The 23,317-nt window shown below is 45.1% G+C and overlaps 1 protein-coding gene across 2 annotated transcripts in view; it reads right to left on the bottom strand.

Annotated features, from left to right (window-relative positions):
- LDLRAD3 (low density lipoprotein receptor class A domain containing 3) overlaps window positions 1–23,317 on the bottom strand; it is a 286,928-nt gene that overhangs the window by 188,418 nt on the left and 75,193 nt on the right. The window contains exon 2 of one of the 2 annotated variants that reach the window (XM_019036946.4): window positions 6,370–6,516. The exons of the other annotated variant lie outside the window; for it this stretch is intronic. Within the exon in view, the coding sequence (XP_018892491.1) occupies window positions 6,370–6,516 (147 nt within the window). The remainder of the gene's footprint in view (window positions 1–6,369; window positions 6,517–23,317) is intronic. 2 annotated transcript variants of the gene reach the window in all.

The raw sequence follows: 23,317 nt of genomic DNA, 5'->3' as shown, positions 1-23,317 counted from the left end.
ACACAGGAAAATTGTGGGGGAAGGCTGGGCTATAATTCAACCCAAAATGATAGTGTTGTGCCAGTTCTGCTTTCTACAGAGTGATGGGGAGAACTGAGCCCACTGCAGCTGCACACAATGACTGACAGGTTGCCTTTCTAAGCCACAGCTCATCAGCCAACACATCCCCTTCTTTGAGAAATGACAGAACGGCCCAAGAGAAGCAGCAAGCTCTATCCATCCTATGAAAGCTTCCTGATTTCCAGAGGCATTTTGTGTGTGGAGCCGGCATCAGGTGCCCTAGAGAAACAGCTGAATTCCTGGTAAAGCTTAGAAAAGGTAAAGGATAACTCAGAATCCAACTTTTTCCCCACATCTCTACTTGCCCTGTAGTGCAAGGTTAAAAGAAAATATAGGTGGCACCACCTAGAGGCAGAAGACGAGGCAGATGCTAAAAAGGAAAAGAGGAAGAGTATGGAGCCTGAACAATCTCAACCCCAGCTTTCCTGCTCTTATATTTCGTGGTGATCATTTGCCCAAACTTGCCCTCTCAACCCTATCTCATGGATTTATGCCTTTACACTAGAGCAATAATAACACATGTTCAAGAAACGATCAGGAACAGTAAAAGCAAGTAAAATTCAAATCCCATTTTTGCACCTACTTTTCTATCTCTGGATTTGGAGATTCGTTAATATTTTATCATTTAACAAAGTCCTCAAATTTATCCCTCCTCCACACCCCCCACCAAACATGCCCACCAAACATAAAGGGCCAGGTCTGTACATGCAAAGTCAAAGACATCAATCAGTGTAACTTTCCAAAGAAGAAAATGAACCGCCTTGGGAAGACGACCCCAAACATTCAGGATCCCCTCAACCACTTGGTTAGAACACGGAGAGACAGCAGCTAAAATCAACACAGAACTGGAAAAAGACCTTAAGGCTCTTGACCCCTGGTCCCCTGTGGGTTCTGGAAATTTGGACTGCTGCTTTATTACAGAGGGGAGCACTAATCAAAGGACAGTCTCTTCAAGAAAAACATTTCAGAGACTCCCAGGACTAACAGCCATGTAAATATTCATTTCTATAAGAAACCATTATCGACGTTTTTAGAATCTTTTTAAAAAGCAGGTTTGACATGATAATATGTCATGATAGCAGTAAGATTCCATTTCAGCAGGGTAACAGATACCTAGAGAAAAAGACTGAAAGCCCCCACTGGGGATCTCTGATGGAGGAAGGTTATGGAGACTTATTTTCTGGGCCAACAGGCAAGCTCCATGTAATCGCTCTACTGCTCAATTTCCTCATCTGGAGATGACACCAGCCCGTTACTAATAAGGCTTCCCCAATAATCAAATGAATCAATAGAATGTAAAATGCCTGGGATAGTGTGGCCTAGAGGAAGCTCTAATAAGCTCTCCTCATAATCAGGACTTCCATGGAGCTTCCTCATTTTTGTAAAACATTATCTTTATTCCTTTTTTTTTTTTTTAAGTTATTTGGATAAAACTATCACTGAGGGCACTCCACTAACCAAGAACAGAAATATACTCAAAGTGTCCCAAAATGAGCCTCTTCTACAGATTCAAGAGGCAGAAAATCTAATGTCTTAACTCAGCTGGAAATTAATATTAGTCCATCAATAGGTATCTCACAAAGAAATAAAACTAGTAACTAGAGGTAAGGGAAAACACTCAATCTGGCTAGATAATTTTTTTTAATTAAAAAAAGTAACTTTTCAATTATTAAATTAACCAGAAAAATATTTTTTAAAGATGTTACCCAGGGCTGCCAAGACTAAAATAAAGTCATAGTTTTCACATGTTGCCAACAAACTGGTGCAAACCTTTAGCAAAACAAGTCGGCAGTCGGTGTCAAGAGCCAGAAAAGGCGCCTTCCCTCCAACCCAGTAATTTTAATTCTGAGAATTTAGCCTAAGCAAATTTCTCAAAACAGAGGGAAAGTCATGTCCACCCTCCTGTTCACAAGTGAGCACTGTTTCCCATAGTGGAAAACTGGAAAGAAGAGAAATGCCAAATTACGTGTAAATAAACCATATTATAGCAAGTTAATGGCACTAAAAATGATAAAGAGCAAAATGGGGGGAGATACAGAAAAACTGTTAACAGGTTGAAATGTTACATGAGAAAATGTCAAAATATAAAACTGTACACCCCTGGCGATTACACTGGGGAAAAGCCTGAATGAGAACTTCCTGGATGCCAATAGTGGATCTGAGTACGGACGCTTTTCCTCCTTCTCTGCCCTCAATTTTTACATATGTGATCTTATTACCGTCACGATTAAAAAAAAAAAAGAATCTTCCTGTCTGGTAAAAATCCTTCCTCTGCTGTGGATACAGAAGAGCTGCTCACTGCCTCATATCCCACCATGACACACCTCTCCAGGCTCTTTCTTGCCCTTTGAAAAGGGCAAGAATTCTCTCTTTTTTAAGAAGCGTATTATCTTCCCAATGCCAAAGCTCCACAGGGCACTTGAAGTAATCACCTCCCCGAGGCGAGAACACTGCCACCTTCACTCACCTCCCCTTAAGTACCCAGTTGCTCCAAAGAATCAGAGAAAGGGCTTTGTAGCTCATAAGCAAGACACAGAACCAGTCTCCCTCCCTCCGGGAAGGCAGCAGAAATTCCACATCAGCCGTTTCCATCATCCTTGAAAAGGTGGTCAAGTTGGTCACCCTGGAGACTTCAGCCCTGTCCACCCTGACTCTGGCTGAAACCATTGTATATTTCTGTCTGGTTATGCATAAGTTCTTTAAATGATCCTAAACATTTTGACCAGCAGAAGTAAAAGTGCAGAAGAGACTGAAAACAGAAGAGACTGAAACATAGGTGGATGGTTAAGTTACAGTGTCACTACTTGACAGAGCATTAGGCAGCCTCCCAAAACAACTGTGAATCCTCAATATAGAATGTGGCCAAGGGCCTCTAATGTTAAGTAGAAAAAAGCAGGTAATTGAACTGTATTTCCCCATGACAACGACCAAATAAAATAGTTGATACAGATTTAACCAATAATAGTTAATGTTTACAAGCCACTTACTGTATACAGGCACTGTGCTGCGTGCTTCATACAGGTTAAAATTTCACAACATTGTTAAGTATCAGAAGCCTTATTACCCCCATTTTGGAGAGGAGGAAATTGAGGCACCAGGAGGTTAAAGAATTCTCTTTAAACCTCCCAAAGGCTAAAGTTTAGAACATTCTGGTAAGTTTCCCACGATCACACAGCCCCCTAAGGGGGAAGAAGGGCTCTGATTTTGACACAAATCGGCCTTCTCAAGAGCTCACACCCTCAACTCCTAAGCTGAAAGGGAATATATAAGAAATTTTAGGCCAGGCGCGGTGGCTCACGCCTGTAATCCCAGCACTTTGGGAGGCTGAGGCGGACGGGTCACGAGGTCAGGAGATCCAGACCATCCTGGCTAACACGGTGAAACCCCGTCTCTACTAAAAATACAAAAAATTAGCCGGGCGTAGTGGCGGGCGCCTGTAGTCCCAGCTACTCGGGAGACTGAGGCAAGAGAATGGCGTGAACCCGGGAGGCGGAGCTTGCAATGAGCCGAGATCACGCCACTGCATTCCAGCCTGGGTGACAGAGGCAAGACTCCGTCTAAAAAAAAAAAAAAAAAAAGAAAGAAATTTTAAATGAAAGTAGAATTTGTTTTAGAAAAGGGACTTTTTCTCCTTCCCTCTACTGTCTAAACTTTCTAATGTTCTGTTTTCACGATTTAAAGACAAAAAAAGAAGGGCTACAGAGAGAGGTTAATGTATGTTTGGGGTGCATGGTTTTTTAATTATGTTTTGCTCAAAGGACTAAATAAATGCCACTCAAACCTCCACCACACTTGGGGGCTAAGGGTAGGAAGTCAGGGGAAAAAAATAATGGAGAATAGCCAAGAATGAGCCTGTTCCAAACCAAACCAAGCAGCTCCAGGCAGCTGCCGGCAACATCTTTTTAAAAAACATTTGCTCTCCACCATGTCTTCCAGTTTGAGCATGAATTCTAAAATCGTGAGACTGGAGTGACAGGACACAGAATGCCATAGAATGAACTAATATCACACAGCTGTTATTGACAAAGCTGGGCATACAATTTAGGAATCAACTCCTTAATCCTGCGTTCTTTCAGAAACTGATCATGCGCCAAACATTCCCAGGTCAGCTAACAACAATCCGTATGTGCCGAAGTTGAAATATACACCGTATCTCAAAAATGGTAACTTGGCACACTTGTACAGTGTTTAATAAATCCTCAAAACCAGACAGATGACAGAGCTCAAACATACTATGTCATTTGCTCAGATTACTAATGTTATAGCTCTAGTAATTCTGAGGCCATGTTAGAAACAGAGAAAAGCTAAAATAGACATAATAATACTTTTAAAAAATAATTCTGCAGGCCGGGCTTGGTGGCTCACATCTGTAATCTGTAATCCCAGCACGTTGGAAGGCGGAGGTAGATGGATTACTTGAGCTCAGGGGTTCAAGAGCAACCTGGGCAACATGGTGAAACCCTGTCTCTACAAAAAATAAAAATGCATTAGCCAGGCGTGACGGCGCACTCCTGTGGTCCCAGCTACTAGGGGGGCCAAAGTGGGAAGATCACTTGAGTCCAGGAGGTCGAGGCTGCAGTGAGCTGTGATCATGCCATTGCATTCCAGCCTGGGCTGGAAAACAATAAACAAACAAACAAACAATTCTGCAAATATAAAAATTCAGTGTGTATAGTGATCAATTCAGAAATATCATATGCAACAAGCAGTATGAAATATTCTCCCCAAATAACACACCCCCAATTTTCCCATCCGAAAAACTTCTCTGAAGGGCAGGAGCAGGCATTGGGGATACGGGACCCCTTGGATGGGCGAAGGACCAGTTTCAGAGGGGGCAGCTTGCTCCAGAGGTGTGTGAACTCCAAAGCCAGTGCCCCTTCCCATGCGTCAATAGACTGGGCCCCAAATTCCGGTCAGAAATATGTTAAAAATTCAAATGACTGGCTGGGCACAGTGGCTCATGCCTGTAATCCCAGCACTTTGGGAGGCTGAGGTGGGCGGATCATGAGGTCAGTAGTTTGAGACCAGCCTGGCCAACATGGTAAAACCCTGTCTCTAATAAAAATACAAAAATTAGTTGGGCACGGTGGTGGGTGCCTGTACTCCAGCTACTCAGAAGGCTGAGGCAGGAGAATCGCTTGAACCCGGGAGGTGGGGGTTGCAGTGAGCCGAGATCACACCACTGCACTCCAGCCCCGGGTGACAGAGCAAGACTCCGTTTCAGGGAAAAAAAAAAAAAAGTTCAAATGATTAACCTGTCTTCAGCTATTTCCTCAGCTGGCTACCAGGGAGACAGCAGGCTCAGAGCCAGGACACATAGTTCTCCTGTCAGACAGGCCACGTGGCCTGGTGCCCAAAGCACACGAAAGAGCCAGGAACCATCGTCCAGTCATGTGGTCTCAAGGCAATCCCCTGTGAGACAACCCTGTGCCCACCACTTGTCAGTCATGCTTCCTACCTACCAGGGCACCCAGGAGGACAACCACACAGGGCACCATGGCCAAGATCACTCTGCAGAGACAAACTGAAGAGGAAGAGAAATACACCTCTGCAGGGCAGGGAGCAGGATCATTTGACACCATGGACTCCTCTCAACTCACATCCCCGGTGCCTCTTTTCTCGTAGATGATCATCAACCCAAATCTCATGCATGTTTCGGCGTCATGGAACAGGTAAAGGGCAGAAAAGGAGGTGGGGTGGGAAGGATCACAAAACCATTTGATCCTGGTGGTGCCCATTAGAAGATGATGTCCCCAGCAAAGCTCAAGCCATATCTATCGGCAGAGAAAAGGGGATGGGAAAGCACGTTACTATGTATTCAGTGCCAACTCCACGCTGAATACTTGGCAGGATGCTATGCCTCATTTAATCATCAAGAAAATTCCACGGTGCTCTGTAAGATGGTCACCAGCATGGACTCTGGTGTCAGGCAGCCCTGGGTTCCCAAGTCCAATGTGCCACTTGCTGGTTTTAAGATGCTGCAGCCACATAACCTCTGGGATGCTCAGTTGGCTCGTACATAAAGCGAAGGCAAGGACGGGACTCCAGGGTAGGGATTAGTAGAGCCTGATGGTAAAACCTTCTGCTCTCTCAAAGCGTTGGCTCCACCACCACCAAGATCCCTGTGTCTACACAGAGCATGTGACTCTGAGATGGAGATACAGCAAAGAAGCAGGACTGCTGGCAAGAGGCACAAAACCACCAGCTTGCAGCAAGCAGAGTGTGCAGGGTCTAAGCCAGCTCAGGACCTGCTCCCCTCTGCCCCAGGATGGCTGCCACCCCACCCCAGCAAAGGGCCAGGCCACTCACGGCACTCCTTCTCATCACTCTTGTCGAAGCAGTCAGGCAGCCCGTCACACTGCCAGGCACCCGGGATGCACCGTCCATTGCTGCACATGAAGTTGCCTGGTATGTTGCACTCGTTGGTGAAGTTGTTCCCGGGGAGCAGCTGGCTCTCTGTCAGAGAGAGGGGACAGGTCAGACGGCACAGCAACAGCAGGGACCTCAGCGCCCCTCAACTGAAAGGTGTGTGGTTTGGTATAGGTGAGACTTCTGGTAGGTGACTCAACCTCTCTGACCTTCAGTTTCCTCATCTGTGAAATGGACTAATAATCTGCCCCAGTCCACCTCCAGAGATTCTGAGAGGACTAAATGGAGAAATACAGGGAACAAACATACTTGAATGTCAGGCACAAAATGGGTGTTCACTGACTTTTTTTCTTTCTCCATCAAAGACTGGTTGTAAAATCCAAATGTTCTTTTCTGGCCATCAGCAGTGGTTAAAAATTAAAATTCTAGACAGGAGTGAGCACTGGACTCCCAATGTCTCCAACAGTAGGAACTGCAAGATCTTTCCAGGCCTCACACTCTGTAGCCCTTACAATCACAGAATCCTTGAAGTTGGGCCAAGTTGGAAGGAATACTGGGAGATCATTTCACTCTAGGAAACAAGAGCCCAGACCTATAAAACCAACCTGCCTGAGGTGGCACAGGTGGAAAAGGCCACATTGAATCTTGAACTTGGGATTTGTAACCTCCACCAGGGTCCCAAGGTCATGGAATTGCCTTCCAAGAGTTACTGGAAGCTGAGAACCAAGCTGCAAGTTCAGATTCAACTCCACTGAGCATGGTCATAAAGTGCCAAAGCCCCCAACCCGAACAGCCAACCCTCAGGCTAGAAAGCAAATAGAGAACACCAGTGCTGTGGCGGTGGAGGTGGGCAGGGTGCTGAGTTCATCTACCAGTGGACCCTGGGGGAGATTTTCAAGGGAGCCAGGATCTGATCGATCTGACCAGTCTGATCCATTGTGATCAATGGCTGAGAGATAAGGAGCCATGTGAGTAAAAGAGTTTTGGGGAAAAGCAGGAAAAAAAAAAAAAAAAAAGACCAGTCCTTCAGCACACCACAACTCCAGAGCTCCCTACTGAGTCATTCCATAAGCATTTACTGGACATTTATGACCAGATACTTGTGCTATGTTCTAAAGATGCAGAGATAAAGGCTAGGGCTTATTATACCTTTAGGCTGGAAAGGCACACACAGCAAAATAAGAACAGGGATGTCTAGACCCGCCTGGGGGTAGCAGAAGAGAAGGTCCATGATTCTCTTTCATAAACCTTGCCAAAGAGAAGCATCTCTAGATTTCCAGATCCCTAACATCATATCCTCCTACAGGCCACTGTCCTTTATGCGTGCTATTCTTTTTACCAGGGATGCCCTTCAGCCTGCTGGGTCTCCCAGTAAATCCCTACACACCCTTCAGCAAACAAATATGTCGCCTTTCCTCTGACGTGTCCCCTGGCTTTTCCAAACACAGATGAGCACTAACTCTGTAGTCTTGTGATAGTACCACTGGGGTGATACTAAAAATATTTTATAACTAGAACAAGCGGGCAACAACCAATTGCAATGGACACCGTCACAGGCAAGCAACACCCCACCGGCCTTGGTGCATGGAATTTCCCTTGTAGACCATCTGCTGCATTATACTGAATTAATAATGCACATGCACGTTTCATTACTGAAAATGAGCTTTCATCGCTCACTGGAGAACTCTAGGAGAGAAACTACAATGAGGGGCTCTACCCTGCCCAACTGCCCACATCAGAATCCTAGAAATCTCCCTTGTCCCCTCCTCAATCTATCAACCCCTACATGTGGCCAGTCCCCGAGTCTCCACTGCCACAGTTGCGACTCCAGCCAAAGCAGCCACCCTTTCTTACAGGGATTGCTGCACAGCACAACTTCCCAACTTGGCCTCCCTGCCTGCCATCTTGCCCCTCTCCAACCCACTCTCCCCTCTGTGGCCAGAAGGATCTGTCTAAACACCAAATGAATCGTTTCTTAACTTTAAAAGGTCATTGAATGGCTCCCTGGTGTTCTTAAGATAAAGTCAAAATTCAAATAAATCAAAAAAGATTCCAAGAAAGAGGGTAGCATCTACAGTGGATGTTGATAGACACACAGAGATAAAAAGTAAGCACCCTTCAGGTCTAGAGAACAGTGTCAGCAAAGACTCTGTGCAGGAAGACGTAGCCCAGAGCATGGAACAACATGGAATTTAAAAATCATGCAGCTCTGATTGTTAGGAAATGCAAAGGTATTATGCTACTATTTCTCCTATTCTGCTGCAATTTCTCCTATTGTAGTGCAAAGTCAGCCATCCCTAATTAATCATGATGCTCTGTTCCACCGAGCCAAGAATCAATATGAGACTCCCTCTCAAGACCGGACTCCAGAAAGCCACCAACAACCCTGAGAAGAACATGAAACCAATTCACCATCTCCAGGCAAGGGCTTGAGGGGGACCCTAGAAGGGCAGCCAGGTACTGGATACTAGCCAGACAACGAATGCTCAACCCAGAAAACCCCCACATTCCAGCTGTTTGCTAACAACTGCTCTGTTGTTAGAGAACTGCTCTGTAGCAGAGAACTCTTCAGGGGCCTGGAATGTAACGGTCATTCTGCTTTGTTTGGAAATACTTACACTTGCATTTGTAGAGCTAGCTCCTCGAAGGCAAGCCCCCCTGGAAACGTCACTGCAACTGTGAAATCTTGTTCTGATAAACAGATTTCTGGAGCGGGAAAATTGGCCAGATTAGATTCCAAAGTACTTGCTCTGAGAGTCAATAAGGCTGGCGGCACATGGACTTGACAAATGGATGGGTGGATGCAGAGACTAAATACCATGTCTGTTACACACAGGTGGTCCTGCCAGCCATGGGGCTCAACGTGCTTTCTCAGCAGGACCAGGGATCCTGGGCCCTGGTGAACAATAACAGAGAGGCACATGCTTTTTGCTCTTCTGAGCAACTGCATTAGGCATGCAGCTGGTGCACAGCCGTGTGCTTTAGGGAAGTGACATCATCAAACTCAAAGCATGAGGAGGGCCGGTAACGGTAGCTCACACCTGTAATCACAGCACTTTGGGAGGCCGAGGCGGGTGGATCACTTGAGGTCAGGAGTTTGAGACCAGCCTACCAACATGGTGAAACCCCTTCTCTACTAAAAACACAAAATTAGCCGGGTGTGGTGGTGCACACCTGTAATCCCAGCTACTTGGGAGTCTGAGGCAGGAGAATCGCTTGAACCCAGGAGGCAGAGGTTGCAGTGAGCCGAGATCATGCCACTGCACTCCAGCCTGGGCGACAAGAGCAAAACTCTGTCTAAAAAAAAAAAAAAAGGCATGAGGAGAAACTAAGGCAAAGGCAGGTTAAATTTTATTGATTCTGTCTTCAAAAACCTGCCTCAAACCCATCCAATTTGCATCACTCAACTGGCACCACCCAATCCAAGCCGCCATTATCTCTTGCCCTTTTCAACCATGGGTTTTCAACAGGGATCAATTTTGCCCCCCTGGGAACATATGGCACTGTCTGGAGACATTTTCGGTTGTCATGATGGGGAGATGGGGGTGCTATTGGCGTCTAGTGGGCAGAGTCCAGAGATGTTGCTATACCTCCTGCAATACACAAGACAGCCCCCACAATGAAGAATCATCCCGCTGAAAATGTCAATAGTGCTGAGGTTGACAAACCTTAGTTTATTAATTAAAAAACCTTTGGACTTCCCACTTCTCACTCCTTCCAGGTCCTTCTCTTCACACAGAGTGAGATTTTAAAATGCACTGCTGGGTTCTCTGTGTCCTCAGAATAAATCTAAAACTCTGGCCATAGTTTACAAAGCCCAGCATGGTCCAGTTGCTTCCTGCTTCTAGATATTCATTTCGAACCATCTCCTGCAACACACCTCAGTGACCCCTGCTGTGAGGCCTCCAGATGTGCTGTTTGCTGACCCCGGACATTCTTCCACCTACCTTTCATCTGTGTAATGGGCTCAATTGTGTCCCCCAAAAATTTATATGTTGAAGTCCTAAACCCTAGAACCTCCGAATGTGACTGTATTTGGAGATGAGGATCTTTAAAGAGGTAATGAAGTTAAAACAATGGCATTAGGATGGGCCCTAATTCAGTATGACAGATGTCCTTCTAAGAAGACATCAGGAAAGAGACCATGTAAGAGGGAAGACCATGTGAGGACACAGGGAGAAGATGACCATTCATAAGCCAAGGAAGGGGGGCCTCAGAGGAAACTAATCCTGCACCTCCATCTCAGACTTCTAGCCTCCAGCACTGTGGGAAAACAAACTTCTGTCATTTCAGCCACCCAGTCTGTGGACTTTGCTATGTTAAGTTGGTGCAGAAGTAATTGCATAATACACAAGGCAATTACTTCTGCACCAACCTAACAGCAGCCCGAGCAAACTAATATACTTGGCTAACCTCATTCATCCAGACCTCAGCTTACATCACTTCTTCAGGTCCCTTCATGGACACTCAATCTAAAGCTGGTCCCCCTGGTTTTCCACGCTGGTAGTGTCCTGTTTTCCTTTAACCCAGCTTTTGCTTACTGGTGTGTCTGTACTCTCTCTCCATCTAGACTGAACACTCCGTGAAGGCAGAGAGGCACTGTTTTGTTCAACTCTGCACGATGGGCACCTGACCACTCTGCAGGTCTCCAATAAATACTTATAACCACTCTAAGAAGAAAGCCAAGTGTTCAGTCACTAATTTATTTCGTCCCTTTCCCCCATACTCTTCCCTAGAAAGTTCCACCTGCCCCTTGCCTCATCCTCCTAGAATGTGAGTGGAATCTGTACATACATAGTTAAAATAAGGGACACGGGGGTGTCTGGATTTGTACAAGTAAATTACTACCCAGTCTGCTTTAAAAGAGGTTAGAAATCTTTTCAGGCCGACAGCAGGACTTTCTAGTGGCTGAAATATTTATCCCATCTTAGTGCCTTGGGACACATTTAGAATCCAAAAAAGACAAGCATTAGCATGAAGTTGGCTAGCTGGGGTTTCTCCTCCTCCCTTTTCTTTTTTTCATTAAGCTGAAAAATGAAAAAGAGTTGCCCATTTTTACTGCAGCACATCACTTACTTAAAATAACTACACCATCTGCACCAAGAATGAAAAAAAAAAATTACAAGTCCCATTCTATTGGACAAAGGCAAACAGCCTGCTGCAGAAGCTTCTTCCAAAACTGCTGGATCCCACAAATTTATATTTGACAAGGGGGCCCAAACTGGGGCAACTACAAAAACTGAGACAGCTGCTGCTTTCCACTCAAATTACTCCAGAACATGCAGTTAGTGATGTTGACTTTTCCAGCTGAGAAATGGGAATTCCATCCTACCAGCTGGAGTCCTCCTGGCTCTCTCCTCTCCTACTGCTGTTCTTCCTGCCCTAGGGGGACCCCTTGTCATGATGCAATCAAGAACTGACATCTGGAAACCATGACAGCCCTGCTTTCCAACTTCTGCCCAGTGGCCTTCATTTTTATCCTCTGCTTCCTGACAATCTGGATCTGAAGGCTCAATGAACAGCAAAAGCAAGACATACACCCATACATATGTACAGACACACATACGGCTTAGCATTTGGTTTTGCAGATCTCAAACGGATCTTGTCTAAAACCTCCCCAGAGAATTAACAACCTCTTTCCACTGCCCAGTGCCAACAAACATAGTGTCATGAGGCCACTGAAGGCCACTGTCTGTTTTCCGTGACTGTCTTCTTCAAACGTACACACACACACACACACACACACACACACACACACACTCTCCATGCACAGGCACAAGGCCAGTGAGTGAGCGGCTCTGCAGTGATCTGTTTACAAACATCCCTAGAAAATCCCTGAAGACCTCCTCGACTCTAGGTTGCTCCACACAGTAGCATCAGTGACAGAAGGAACCAGAGACATCTGTCCTGTGCACTTCCCATTCGGTTCCCATCAAACTGCTTCCTGCTGGAGCCTGACTATGAGGAGCACTCTAGCTGTCACCAAGAAGAGTCACACAAGGCTGTCTGAGTTTGGGGCGAAGACGGGCTTTCTGGGTCTAAGCACCTGAGCACAGCCAGATCTCTAGCTCTGTCTAGACTCTTCAGGCAACCCTGCCCTCTAAGCTCATTCCAGTAGCCCCAGCCTCCATTTACCCATCTGTTCAAGGAAGACAGCCCAGGGAAATTGGTGAGAAGGTATAACATGACCCCTGGGTTCAGCCCAGGACCACTGGCTATTGATATCCACAGATTTCATATTTACACTGCCTATGATCCTAAAAGAAGATGGTGTGCAATTCTGCAGCAGGAACAACTGACGGATGGAGCCAGTCACCGGGATAGTGAGTGGGCCTAGCTGCCTACTGTGCCATGAGGTGTCTGTACTTTGTACAGCTATGTGGTTGTTTCTCCTACAAGGGTAAAGCAGCATGAGTTACAAAATGATAAAGGCTTCGTTCCTTTCTTACAAAGCGAGTTAGTAAAGAAAGCCAATGGCTGTTATTAATGGGGCAAGCAAAGAGGTCTAGGTAAAGGACAGTTTTTCACCAGGAAATAGTTTTATGAATTATTTTTGTGCTGTATTTATAGCCTCATTAAGGGCCTGATAGCTGCTACTTACATTTTTTTAGTTATGCTTCAGTGCATTTCATGAGGAAAATTATGTTGCAGCAATGTTAATCTAGTGGGGGTTTGCAGAGCCATCGGGATACGGCCTTTGTGAGATCCAAGGTCCACAGTTTGGGGGTCTGACAGCAACTCTGGAAGATGCTGTTTGTCATGATACTGACCTCCAAGATGAGCACTGAGTCCTGGCGCCACCCTTGTCCCATCCCTCCTCCTGCTCCCTTTAACAGCCCTCAAGATATCAATTATTATGGACTTTTCACTAGGGAAGACCTGACATCTACTGAAACACATACACATGGCAGAAGTGGAACATCAGTTTTTGTTTGTTTGTTTGTTTGTTTGTTTGTTTTGAGATGGAGTCTTACTCTTTTGACAGGCTGGAGTACAGTGACACAATCTCGGCTCACTGCAACCTCCGCCTCCCGGGTTCAAGCGATTCTTCTGTCTCAGCCTCCCAAGTAGCTGGGATTACAGGCATGTGCCACCACGCCCAGCTAATTTTTTTGTATTTTTAGTAGAGACGGGGTTTCCCCATATTGACCAGGATGGTCTCGATCTCCTGACCTTGTGATCCGCCTGCCTCGGCCTCCCAAAGTGCTTGGATTACAGGCGTGAGCCACTGCGCCCGGCCCTTCAGTTCTTTTTTACTCCTTACAATTGCCCTATGAAATAGGCACCATTTCCATTTTGCAGATGAGGAAACTGAAACTGAAGAAGTAACTTGCCCAAGGTCACACACCTAGAACAAGTCTGCAAATGGCCAGAGTAAATATTTCAGGCAGTGTAGGCCAAGAAGCCAAATTAAGGTACCTATATAAGAGGAGAGAAAAGAATATTCTACAAATTTTTTATTGATTAAATTCAAAATATTTTCATAATCATTGGGAACAATTTTCTGTAATATAGGTCTACTAAGAAAAAAATGGAATTCTTTTTGGGAAGGGTAATTAACATTTCACTTAATTGAGGTTCAAAGTTAGTGCTTCCCATTATCAAAATATATTATAAATGTCTGATTTTTTTCCCAACCATTTAAATATGTAAAAGCCATACCTGGTTCAGAGGAGTGTCTACAAGCAGGTGATGGCTGACTTTAGCCCATTTGCCAACCGACTCCCTGCACTAGACGACTACAGGCTTATGTAAAATAAGAAAATGACAGAAGTGGCCAATCCCAAGGCATATCCTCCCTATCCCATCACATCCACCACTCTGAAATGAGCCCCGTTGTTGACTGGCTGCTCCCAACACCATGTCTTCTTGCTGCTGCATCCTCAGCAACTAGCAAGTGCCAGGTGCCTGGAAGACTCTCCATAAATGCCTATTGACTGCATGAACAGGCAACAGAACCTGTTGAACCTTAAGAACCTTTCCAGTTCTGACATTCTTAAATTCTGTGAATTTATCTAAACAGGAGTTGAACCCATTTATAATCTGCCATGCAATATGCAATGGATAAATGAGACTGGGGTGAAGAACACTTCTGGGCTCCCAGGAGTAAAGGCACTGAAGTCAAGAGCTTCTGGAAGAACTTTTGCAAGCGCTTGCTTTTCACTCACACCCATGTCCTTGCCAAGGGCTGGCTGCCGGTCAGGCCTGGGAGAGAACCCAGAGCAGGAGCCATCCTCCTATGCCTTCTGTCTTTTCAGCTCAATCAGCAGCAGCAGGAGGAAGTGAGCTGGGCATGCCACTAAACTGAAGGAGGAGACAACTTTACGACCAATTTTATCTGGCTTGTGATAAGCCAGGGCTTATGAGAGAGCCAATCGACTCTGCACTTCAGCACCTCTCAGGAACAGCCACTGCCCAAAAAGAAGGATTTTGCTACAACCCCAAGTTCAGCCCAGCCCCTTGTGCCCAAGAACAACTGCAGCAATTTCCACAGCCACTGGGAACCATTCGATAGCCTCTCTTCTGCTCCATGCAGATGCCTCCAGGCAGGGCAAATAAGGAAAATACCAAAGCCAACTAAGCAATAAGGCCAGAAAAGCAAAATGATCTTCATATAGGCCCCAAAATGTATCTCTATGAGCTCAGGGTAAGGAAGAAATTCTTAAATAAGACTCAAAGGAGAGGCCACAAAGGAGAAGACTGATAAATACAACTGCATTAAAATGTAAGACTCCTAATCATCAACAGATATTATAAACAAAGTTGAAAGAGAAGCCTCGAACTAGAAAAAGATTATCTGCCACATGTATAACCCACGAAGTATCAATATCTAGAATTTTCTGACAAAATGATATAAGAAAATACAAGCAGCCCAGTAGAAAAATGGACAAAGCACATGAACAGGTACTTTCACTGATGAGGAAACTCAAATAGCCACTTAATATATACTCAATCTCACTTGTAATCAAAGAATGATTAATGGAACAAGAGGGCTCTCTTTTACACCCAACAGACTTGCAAAAATTTGAAGCCTGACATTCTTAAGTGGCAAGAAGATGGGGAGGAACAGGAACTCATACACGGCACATCTGAAGAGCAATTTGGCAACTCCTAGTGAAGCTCACACACTTTTGTTACTGGAAAAGGGTCCCGATCCAAACTCCAAGAGAGGGTTCTTGGATCTCATGTAAGAAAGAATTCAAGGTGAATCCAGAGTAACGTGAGAGCAAGTTTATTAGGAAAGCAAAAGAATAAAAGAATGCCTACTCCATAGGCAAAGCAGCCCCAATGGCTGCTGGTTGCTCATTTTTATGGTTATTTCTTGATTACATGCTAAACACAGGGTGGATTATTCATAAGTTTTCTAGGAAAGGGGTGGGCAATTCCTGGAAGTGAGGACTCCTCCCCATTTTAGACCATATAGGGTAACTTCCTGATGTTGCTATGGCATTTGGAAACTGTTATGGCACTTGTGGGAGTGTCTTTTAGCATGCTAATGCATCGTAATTAGCATATAATGAGCAATGAGGACGACCAGAGGTCATGTTCCTTGCCATCTTGCTTTTGGTGGGTTTTAGCTGGCTTCTTTACTGAAATCTGTTGTATCAGCAGGTCTTTATGACCTGTATGTTCTACTGACCTCCTATCTCATCCTGTGACTTAGAATGCCTAACCTCCCGGGAATGTGGCCCAGTAGGTCTCAGCCTCATTTTATCCAGCCCCTATTAAGATGGAATCACTCTGGTTTAAATGCCTCTGACACTTTGACCCAGCCAATCCTAATAGATACCCTAGGCCTAGGGACAAACATGTACATGTGCACAGGGCGACAGCAAGAGAACATTCAGTGAGACACTACTATAATACAAAACTGTAAGACAAACTAAATGTTCATCAAAAGGAGAATGGATGAGAAAACAGGGTACATTCACACAATGAAAAGGCTACTCAGAGCTTCAATTAAATGAACTAGGGTTTACATCACTCAACATAGGTAAATCTGCGAAACTTACTGCTAAGTGAAAAGAGCGAACTGCAGAATATCACCTACATCCTGTTTAAAAAATACTATTTTAATGGGTACATACAGATTTTTTAAATGTACAGGAGAGGTAAATATCAAATTCAGGGCCGGGTGTGGTGGCTCACATCTGTAATCCCAGCACTTTGGGAGGCCAAAGCGGGCAGATCATCTAAGGTCGGGAGTTTGAGACCAGCCTGACCAACATGGTGAAACCCCGTCTCTATGAAAAATACAAAAATTAGCTGGGCATGGTGGTGCATGCCTATAACCCCAGCTACTCAGGAGGATAGGGCAGGAGAATCGCTAGAACCTGGGAGGCAGAGGTTGCAGTGAGCCAAGATCATACCATTGCACTCCAGCCTGGGCAACAAGAGTGAAACTCCATCTCAAAAAAAAAAAAAAAAAAAAAAAAATCAAATTCAGGATCATGGGTACCTCTGGCAACTGGGATCGTACACAATGAACTTCAACTGCAAGATTTGTCTTAAAAAAAAATCTGGGCCGGGCGCGGTGGCTCACACCTGTAATCCCAGCACTTTGGGAGGCCGAGGCGGGCAGATCACAAGGTCAGGAGATCAAGCCCATCCTGGCTAACAGGGTGAAACCCCGTCTCTACTAAAAAATACAAAAAATTCGTCGGGAGTGGTGGCGGGCGCCTATAGTCCCAGCTACTCGGGAGGCTGAGGCAGGAGAATAGCATGAACCCTGGAGGCGGTGCTTGCAGTGAGCCGAGATCACACCACTGCACTCCAGACTGGGAGAGAGAGCGAGACTCCATCTCAAAAAAAAAAAAAAAAAATCTGAAGCCAGCATGGCAAAATATTAGAATTCAGTGGAACTGGGTGCAGGCACACAGTGGGATTTGTGCTATTCTTGGTTACTTTTCACTACCCTTTAAAAAAATGTTTCATTGCTAAAACTTTATTATAAGGAACAAAAATTACACTAATATTTTATTTAAAAAAACCCTATGAAAGACATATAGAAGCATTTACCACTATATTCTCGCTTCAAAAACCCCACCAACTACAAAGGAATGCGAGATAAAAGGGGGCAAGCGTTCATACTGGAAAAGAAAGAGCAAATGCAAAGACCTTCTTCTGGGAGATTCCATCTATTATGAGCTCTTTTCATATTCTGAAAGGCAGCAACAGTTGCAGGGTAGAAACTGATTGTGGAGGAAAAAATAAATGTTATCTCCTAAGATAGATTTACCCACCAAACTTACTAAGCCATGACATTCCAAAAACAGAAATAGCAAGGCCTAGCCAGTAGGTCAGATATTTTTTGAGTACTAACTCCCTAAGAAGTCAGGGTGAGGAAAGCCACAGTAAAGCTGTCTTCCTTAGAATAGTCCACACCATCTGCCTCCTCGCCCCTCAACATGGGGCTGCAGAAGGCTGAGCAAGGCTCAGATGGGCTCAGCTGGGGATAGCCAAGGCTGTGACCTGGTAGGGCCCCCTGGCTTTTGCAACTAAGGAGGGGCCAAAGGCACAAAGCAGAGTCAAAAACCAGGGTGGCCAGCACAGAAGAAGTGGTTTGAGGGTGAAGGATGGGGGAAGGCAACGAAACCAGACAGTGAAGCCCAATCCCTTGTCCTCCCTTCTGGGAAGGCAGTCTGTTAAAAAGAGCACGAGCTCAGGAGTGAGCCAGACTTGGGTTCTAATGCCTAATTCTCTTATAACCATAACTAGCTGTGGCAACTTCAGACAAGTGAGCTACCCTCTCTGAGCTTCAATTTTCCATTTGTAAAACTGAGGAAACCCCACATCCCTGGCAGCATTGCTGAGGGATAGAGGGATGATAGATACAAATCATGACAAAGATACGGCTATAGATATAGATATGGATATAGCTATAGATATAGATATAAAATATATATAAATATAGGTAAAATGTGGACATACAAGAGATAGAAGGATAAAGTATATATGAGAGCAGGTGGTATATACTTGGGGTTTAATAAATGGTACTAGTATATGTTACTCCTTCCTTCCCTCCATACATTCTTACTGACTCTCTGAGTCAGAGAAGGCTGGGTCCCTTTTCTCTTCCTGCCTCTCTAGAGTGGGTGTAGCCTGGTCAGATGGGAAGCCTGCTGGAATCTGGGCTGGTTAGCTGGAACGTGGTGGTCACTTAGATCCTGAAAAGCAGACAGACACCAGGCTTTAAGGACACAGTTAAAGACCTCCCAGTGCAGACCCTGGCTGTGTGTCTTCTCATACATGATAGCCTCAGCTCAATTATTCCTAAGAAATAATTAGCCCTCCTTAAATCATTCCTAGAGCTCTTTAATAGCAGCCAAACTATACACATGAACGAACCCTTCCAAACAACTATAAAGCTATAAAGCAGGTCAAATGAGAAAGGCATATGGGACTCACCACTGGGCTTTGGGGGAGTTGCTTCACTTCCCTGAGCCTCAGTTTCCCCATGCATAAAGTAAGGCAGTAAGAGATGACAACCAAATTCCCCCACTCATTCTTTGTTTCTGTGGACTCGTAATCGTCCCCTTAGCAGGCAAACACACATCATCTGCCTGTCCTAGATAGAGTCTTTGGCATTTAAAAATAATAAGTGGGATTGACATAGAGCTCCTCCTCTGAAGGACTGAAAATATCCTTGAAAGGCAGGTACTGAAGATAGTTCCTCCTGTTTAATACAGAGACTAAAACCCAGAGATCAACCAGCTCATCAAAAGGCAGTGCTGGAGCTGGCCAAAGAATCCAGGTCTCCAGCTCCCAGATGAGACCCAATTCTGGCCTCTGCACTTTACAACTCTGACCCTCTCTACTCAGCTAGGAGATGGCTAGTCCCCATGGCCCCCTGCAACAGGAGAAAATAATCTCCAAAGGGACGGGAATCACACCTGCCTCCCGTTCCCTATGGATTAAAGGGCCTCTCTGGTTCACTTCAATTATCCATAATCTTCCATCATGTCTCAGCAAATAAATGATTATTTGGCTTATCACTTCTGATTGGGAAAGCAACCCCGCCAGGGAGATCAAAAACGCCAGCCTGTTTCCGTCAAGCAAAGAGGGTGTGCATATTAACCGGTGAGTCTTTTAAAATTTTCTTAAGTAGCTTAATCCATTAAACTGGTCCATCCCGCTTCTACAATCTGCTCACGCAGGCATACTCCCTCCTGAGCACGACGACAGGCCCTCCATCATGAGGAATTAGCTGACTTCTTGAGCAAATGATGTTTGTACATCTAGAAAGTGCCAGAGTTAAGCAGTGTTTACTGCTGGAGTCCCCACTTTAGTATGCACATCTGAATGATTGCAGCTTTCAGGCCTCCTGAGCAAGCAATTTACTTTTGCAAGAGACTATCAGGTTTGGTAAATCTGTTTTAAAGGGCTGAAACTGTGTAGACGAACCTGTTTGGGGTTTCCAGATTGCAAAGGGTAGCCTATGAAAAGGTAGCTTATGACCTTCCAGAAAACGAAGCAAGTTTAAAAATTAAAGATGGATTATAGAGCCCTTCTCATTTGAGTCAGCCCTGGAGCCCATACGCTGAATTCTATTACCATTACTTTCCAAGCTCAGGGAATTACTTACCTGCCCTGTGCCTCAGTTTCCTTATATATAAAACAGAGATTGACCAAATGCAAACTTGACAGGCTCCCTGGGTAATCAAAGGGCTGTTCTGTCCATCTTGGTATTGGAGCCAACTAGTCACAGACCTGGAAACACTAGAATTCTCACTGCTTATCACTCACACCAGAAAACCTCTTAAAGAAAAAAAAAATACTAAAATTCAGTAGAAGCTTCTGAATTTTTCACACATTTTATGACAGCATGCAGATAGTGGCCATAAGATTAACTAGGGCTCATTTCTTAAAGGTGTTATTATTCATGATTAAAGAATTACTATGATATAAAGACTAGATGTAATGTAGGTACATAACATGTCATTTCATAAGACAAAGCATTCTAATGTAGTTACATGATTAATAATTAGAGGAAGGGTGATTTGAAGTGTAAAAGGATCCACCCTGAACTGAATACAATAGAATCATACCAGGCGAGATGAAAGAACAGAAGGGAACTGTTTATCAGGAAATGATTTTTCAGTAAATTGAAATAATGTGTGCCACAGTGTGGGTCCAGTTCTTCAGGTGACTCCATTGCTCCCTGCTAACAGGGGCAGCTCAATACCAAGATGCTGGAAGAAGTCAAAGGCCTGGTGAACGCTGAGACCATGATTAACCTTTAAATACATTTGAGGCCAGGCACAGTGGCTCACGCCTGTAATCTCAGCACTTGGCAGGGCTCAGGTAGGAGGATTACTTGAGCCTAGTTCAAGACCAGTGTGGGGTATATAGTGAGATGTCATTTCTACCAAAAAAAGAAAGAATTAAAAATTAGCCAGGCATGGTGGCATGTGCCTGTAAGTCACGGCTACTCAGGAGGCTGAGGTGGGAGGATCACTTGAGCCCGGCAGGCAGAGGTTGCAGTGAGCCAAGATCACGCCACTGCACTACAGCCTGGGAGACAGAGCCAGACCCCGTCTAAAAGAAAACAAGGTTTAAACCCTACAGTCTGCATATTCTTCAATCCCTTGCCATCTGTCCGGTTCCCACCACCATCACTCTCTCCTGAATCTGTCTTCACAAAGTCACCAGGGGGCCTCCCAATCATTGAATTCAAATGTTAATTTTCCATCTTTTCCTTAGGCACAATTCTGTTGCTTTGGATCAGCTAGATCATTCCCTCCTTCTGAAACTCCATTCCCTTGGCCACCCTCACACCATATTCTTCTCTTCCTCTGCCTCCCGTTAACACACACCTGGCTCTCTGATCATTCCTTCTCAGTCATCTTGGAAGCTCCTTTCCCTCCCTTAACAGCCCTCAGAGTTTTGCTCTCAACTGCTTAAGCAAGCGATATCTTCCCTAGTTAAGTCATTTTGTCCACTATTAGTTGGACCTTCACGGTGATAACTTCCAAACCAACATGGCCAATTCAGTTCTCTTCCCTTCAACGACATCCTCCACCCTTGGCTTCACATTTCCACCCCGTATTGCCAAAGATACTTCCATCCCTGGCACAAGCTCAGCACGTCCAAAACAGAATGTTGGGGTTTTCTTCTAAAGCTGCTCCTCCTGCATCATGCGCCATCTCAGCTCGTAGAACCACCAACCATCCCTCTCCCTCACCCCCACCGCCAACAACCAACTGATGCTTTCATTAATATGTCCCATCCCTGTCACTCACAACCCTAGTCCAAATGCTTCTCTTACCTCTTTGGCACTAATGGCTTCCTTACTGGCTTTCCTGGCTCCAGTCTTGGCCTCTAAAAGCATCCTTCACACAGCTGTAGAACAAATCTGACCACGTCGCATGCTGTTTCAAATCCCCATCCCACAGCGGGTAAAACTCAAGGTCCCTGGGTCAGCAGAGGCGGCCCTGGGTATCCTGGCCAGCCCACCTCTCCAGGGGTTTTCTCCCTAGTCCCCCAAGACAATGTACAAGCCCCCACTCAGACCCCTCAGCATAACTTATGCAAACCTCTATCTCTTCATTTACCATAATGCTCCACAAATTTCTGATGGGTGCCTTTCTTCCCCCCACAACTCATGAACAACTTTTATACTAGAGGAGGGAATGTGTTCTAATGTAGCCCAGAGCCCACAACAGAGTGTCTATCGAAATGGAGACAGAAAAAGAAGGAGGGAAAAATGGACAGTTGCTTCCCTGTGCTAAAATACTGTAAACATTTTGTGGATTATTCCTTCAAATTAGGATTATTCCTCCATCTTGTGGACAGTCCCTATTTGCATGCATTTTAAGATTACAGAACTAAAACATGTCTCTTCACGCTCAGATAATAACTTGCTTATTTTAAAAGGTAGAAGCGGGCATAGGAACCAAAAATTCATGTTTTTATTCATATTATTTTTTATTCATATTATTATTTTCTTTCCTGAGAAGGCTATGGACCCTAGGATTTTCTGTGAGGCAACCTTTACCTCCAGATTAGCTTGAGTGTAAACCAGTAATTCTTCATGGTTCAGAGTAAAAATTCAAATGTAGTCCAGTACTTCATACTGCAACTTTGGCAGGTAAAAGCTTGCCTCCAGAACTCCAGGGCACAAGGACTTTGCATGTGATAACATGTGCTGTCAGCATCATCTGACACAGCTGCCCATAGACAAACCCAGCATTCTGTGATGACCCATGCCCACAGAGCCAGCTCACAGGAAATCAAGGTCAGACACATGTTAAAGGGGAAGACAGCCAGGCCCAGGTGCATCTGGCAGGTGACAACGCCTCTCTGAGTCAGCCCTCTGTTTCTGCTCTGCACTGGGTGGCAGACCGCCTCTCAGTCAAACCTCCAGTCCTCCATCCACAGAGAGGTTGATTCACCTTCTCCCCATGGTGAATCCCAAACCATTAGCACCCTAACTTTGGCCTTTATTTGTTTCTTTCTGTATCCAGGGAATAGTGACAGCTGCAACACAGTATGACGGGCTACTGTGCTCTGGGACTCTCACCCAGAGCAGGCAAAGGCACAAGCCCTTTACTACTGGAGAGGTAAGGGTGAGCTGGCAGGAATGAAGGAGCCTAAAGGGGTTCAGTCGAGAGCTTGCCTCTATTATCAATGGCCACTGAAGTGCTGGGACCCAGGCCCTTGGCCACCCCATTCCTGGAAGCTCTGGTGTCCTATGAACAATGAGGCCAGGTTATCTACCTATATGGAAGGTGGCAGCTCTCCACATGACCTGGATGTGAAGAGAGGAAAAATGGCTCCACATGAAGCAAGACTGACATAGGAAATGCCAGCAGAATAAAGAGACATAATGAACCAGAGTGCCAGCAGATCTCCAGAGACTCTCCCTGTCTCTCCTTTTGTCAATCAA

This window comes from Gorilla gorilla, chromosome 9, assembly GCF_029281585.2.
Source record: "Gorilla gorilla gorilla isolate KB3781 chromosome 9, NHGRI_mGorGor1-v2.1_pri, whole genome shotgun sequence".
Taxonomy (NCBI): Eukaryota; Metazoa; Chordata; class Mammalia; order Primates; family Hominidae; genus Gorilla; species Gorilla gorilla.
Note: the sequence above shows the minus strand (reverse complement) of the source record. Positions and strands in the feature narration are given on the sequence as shown.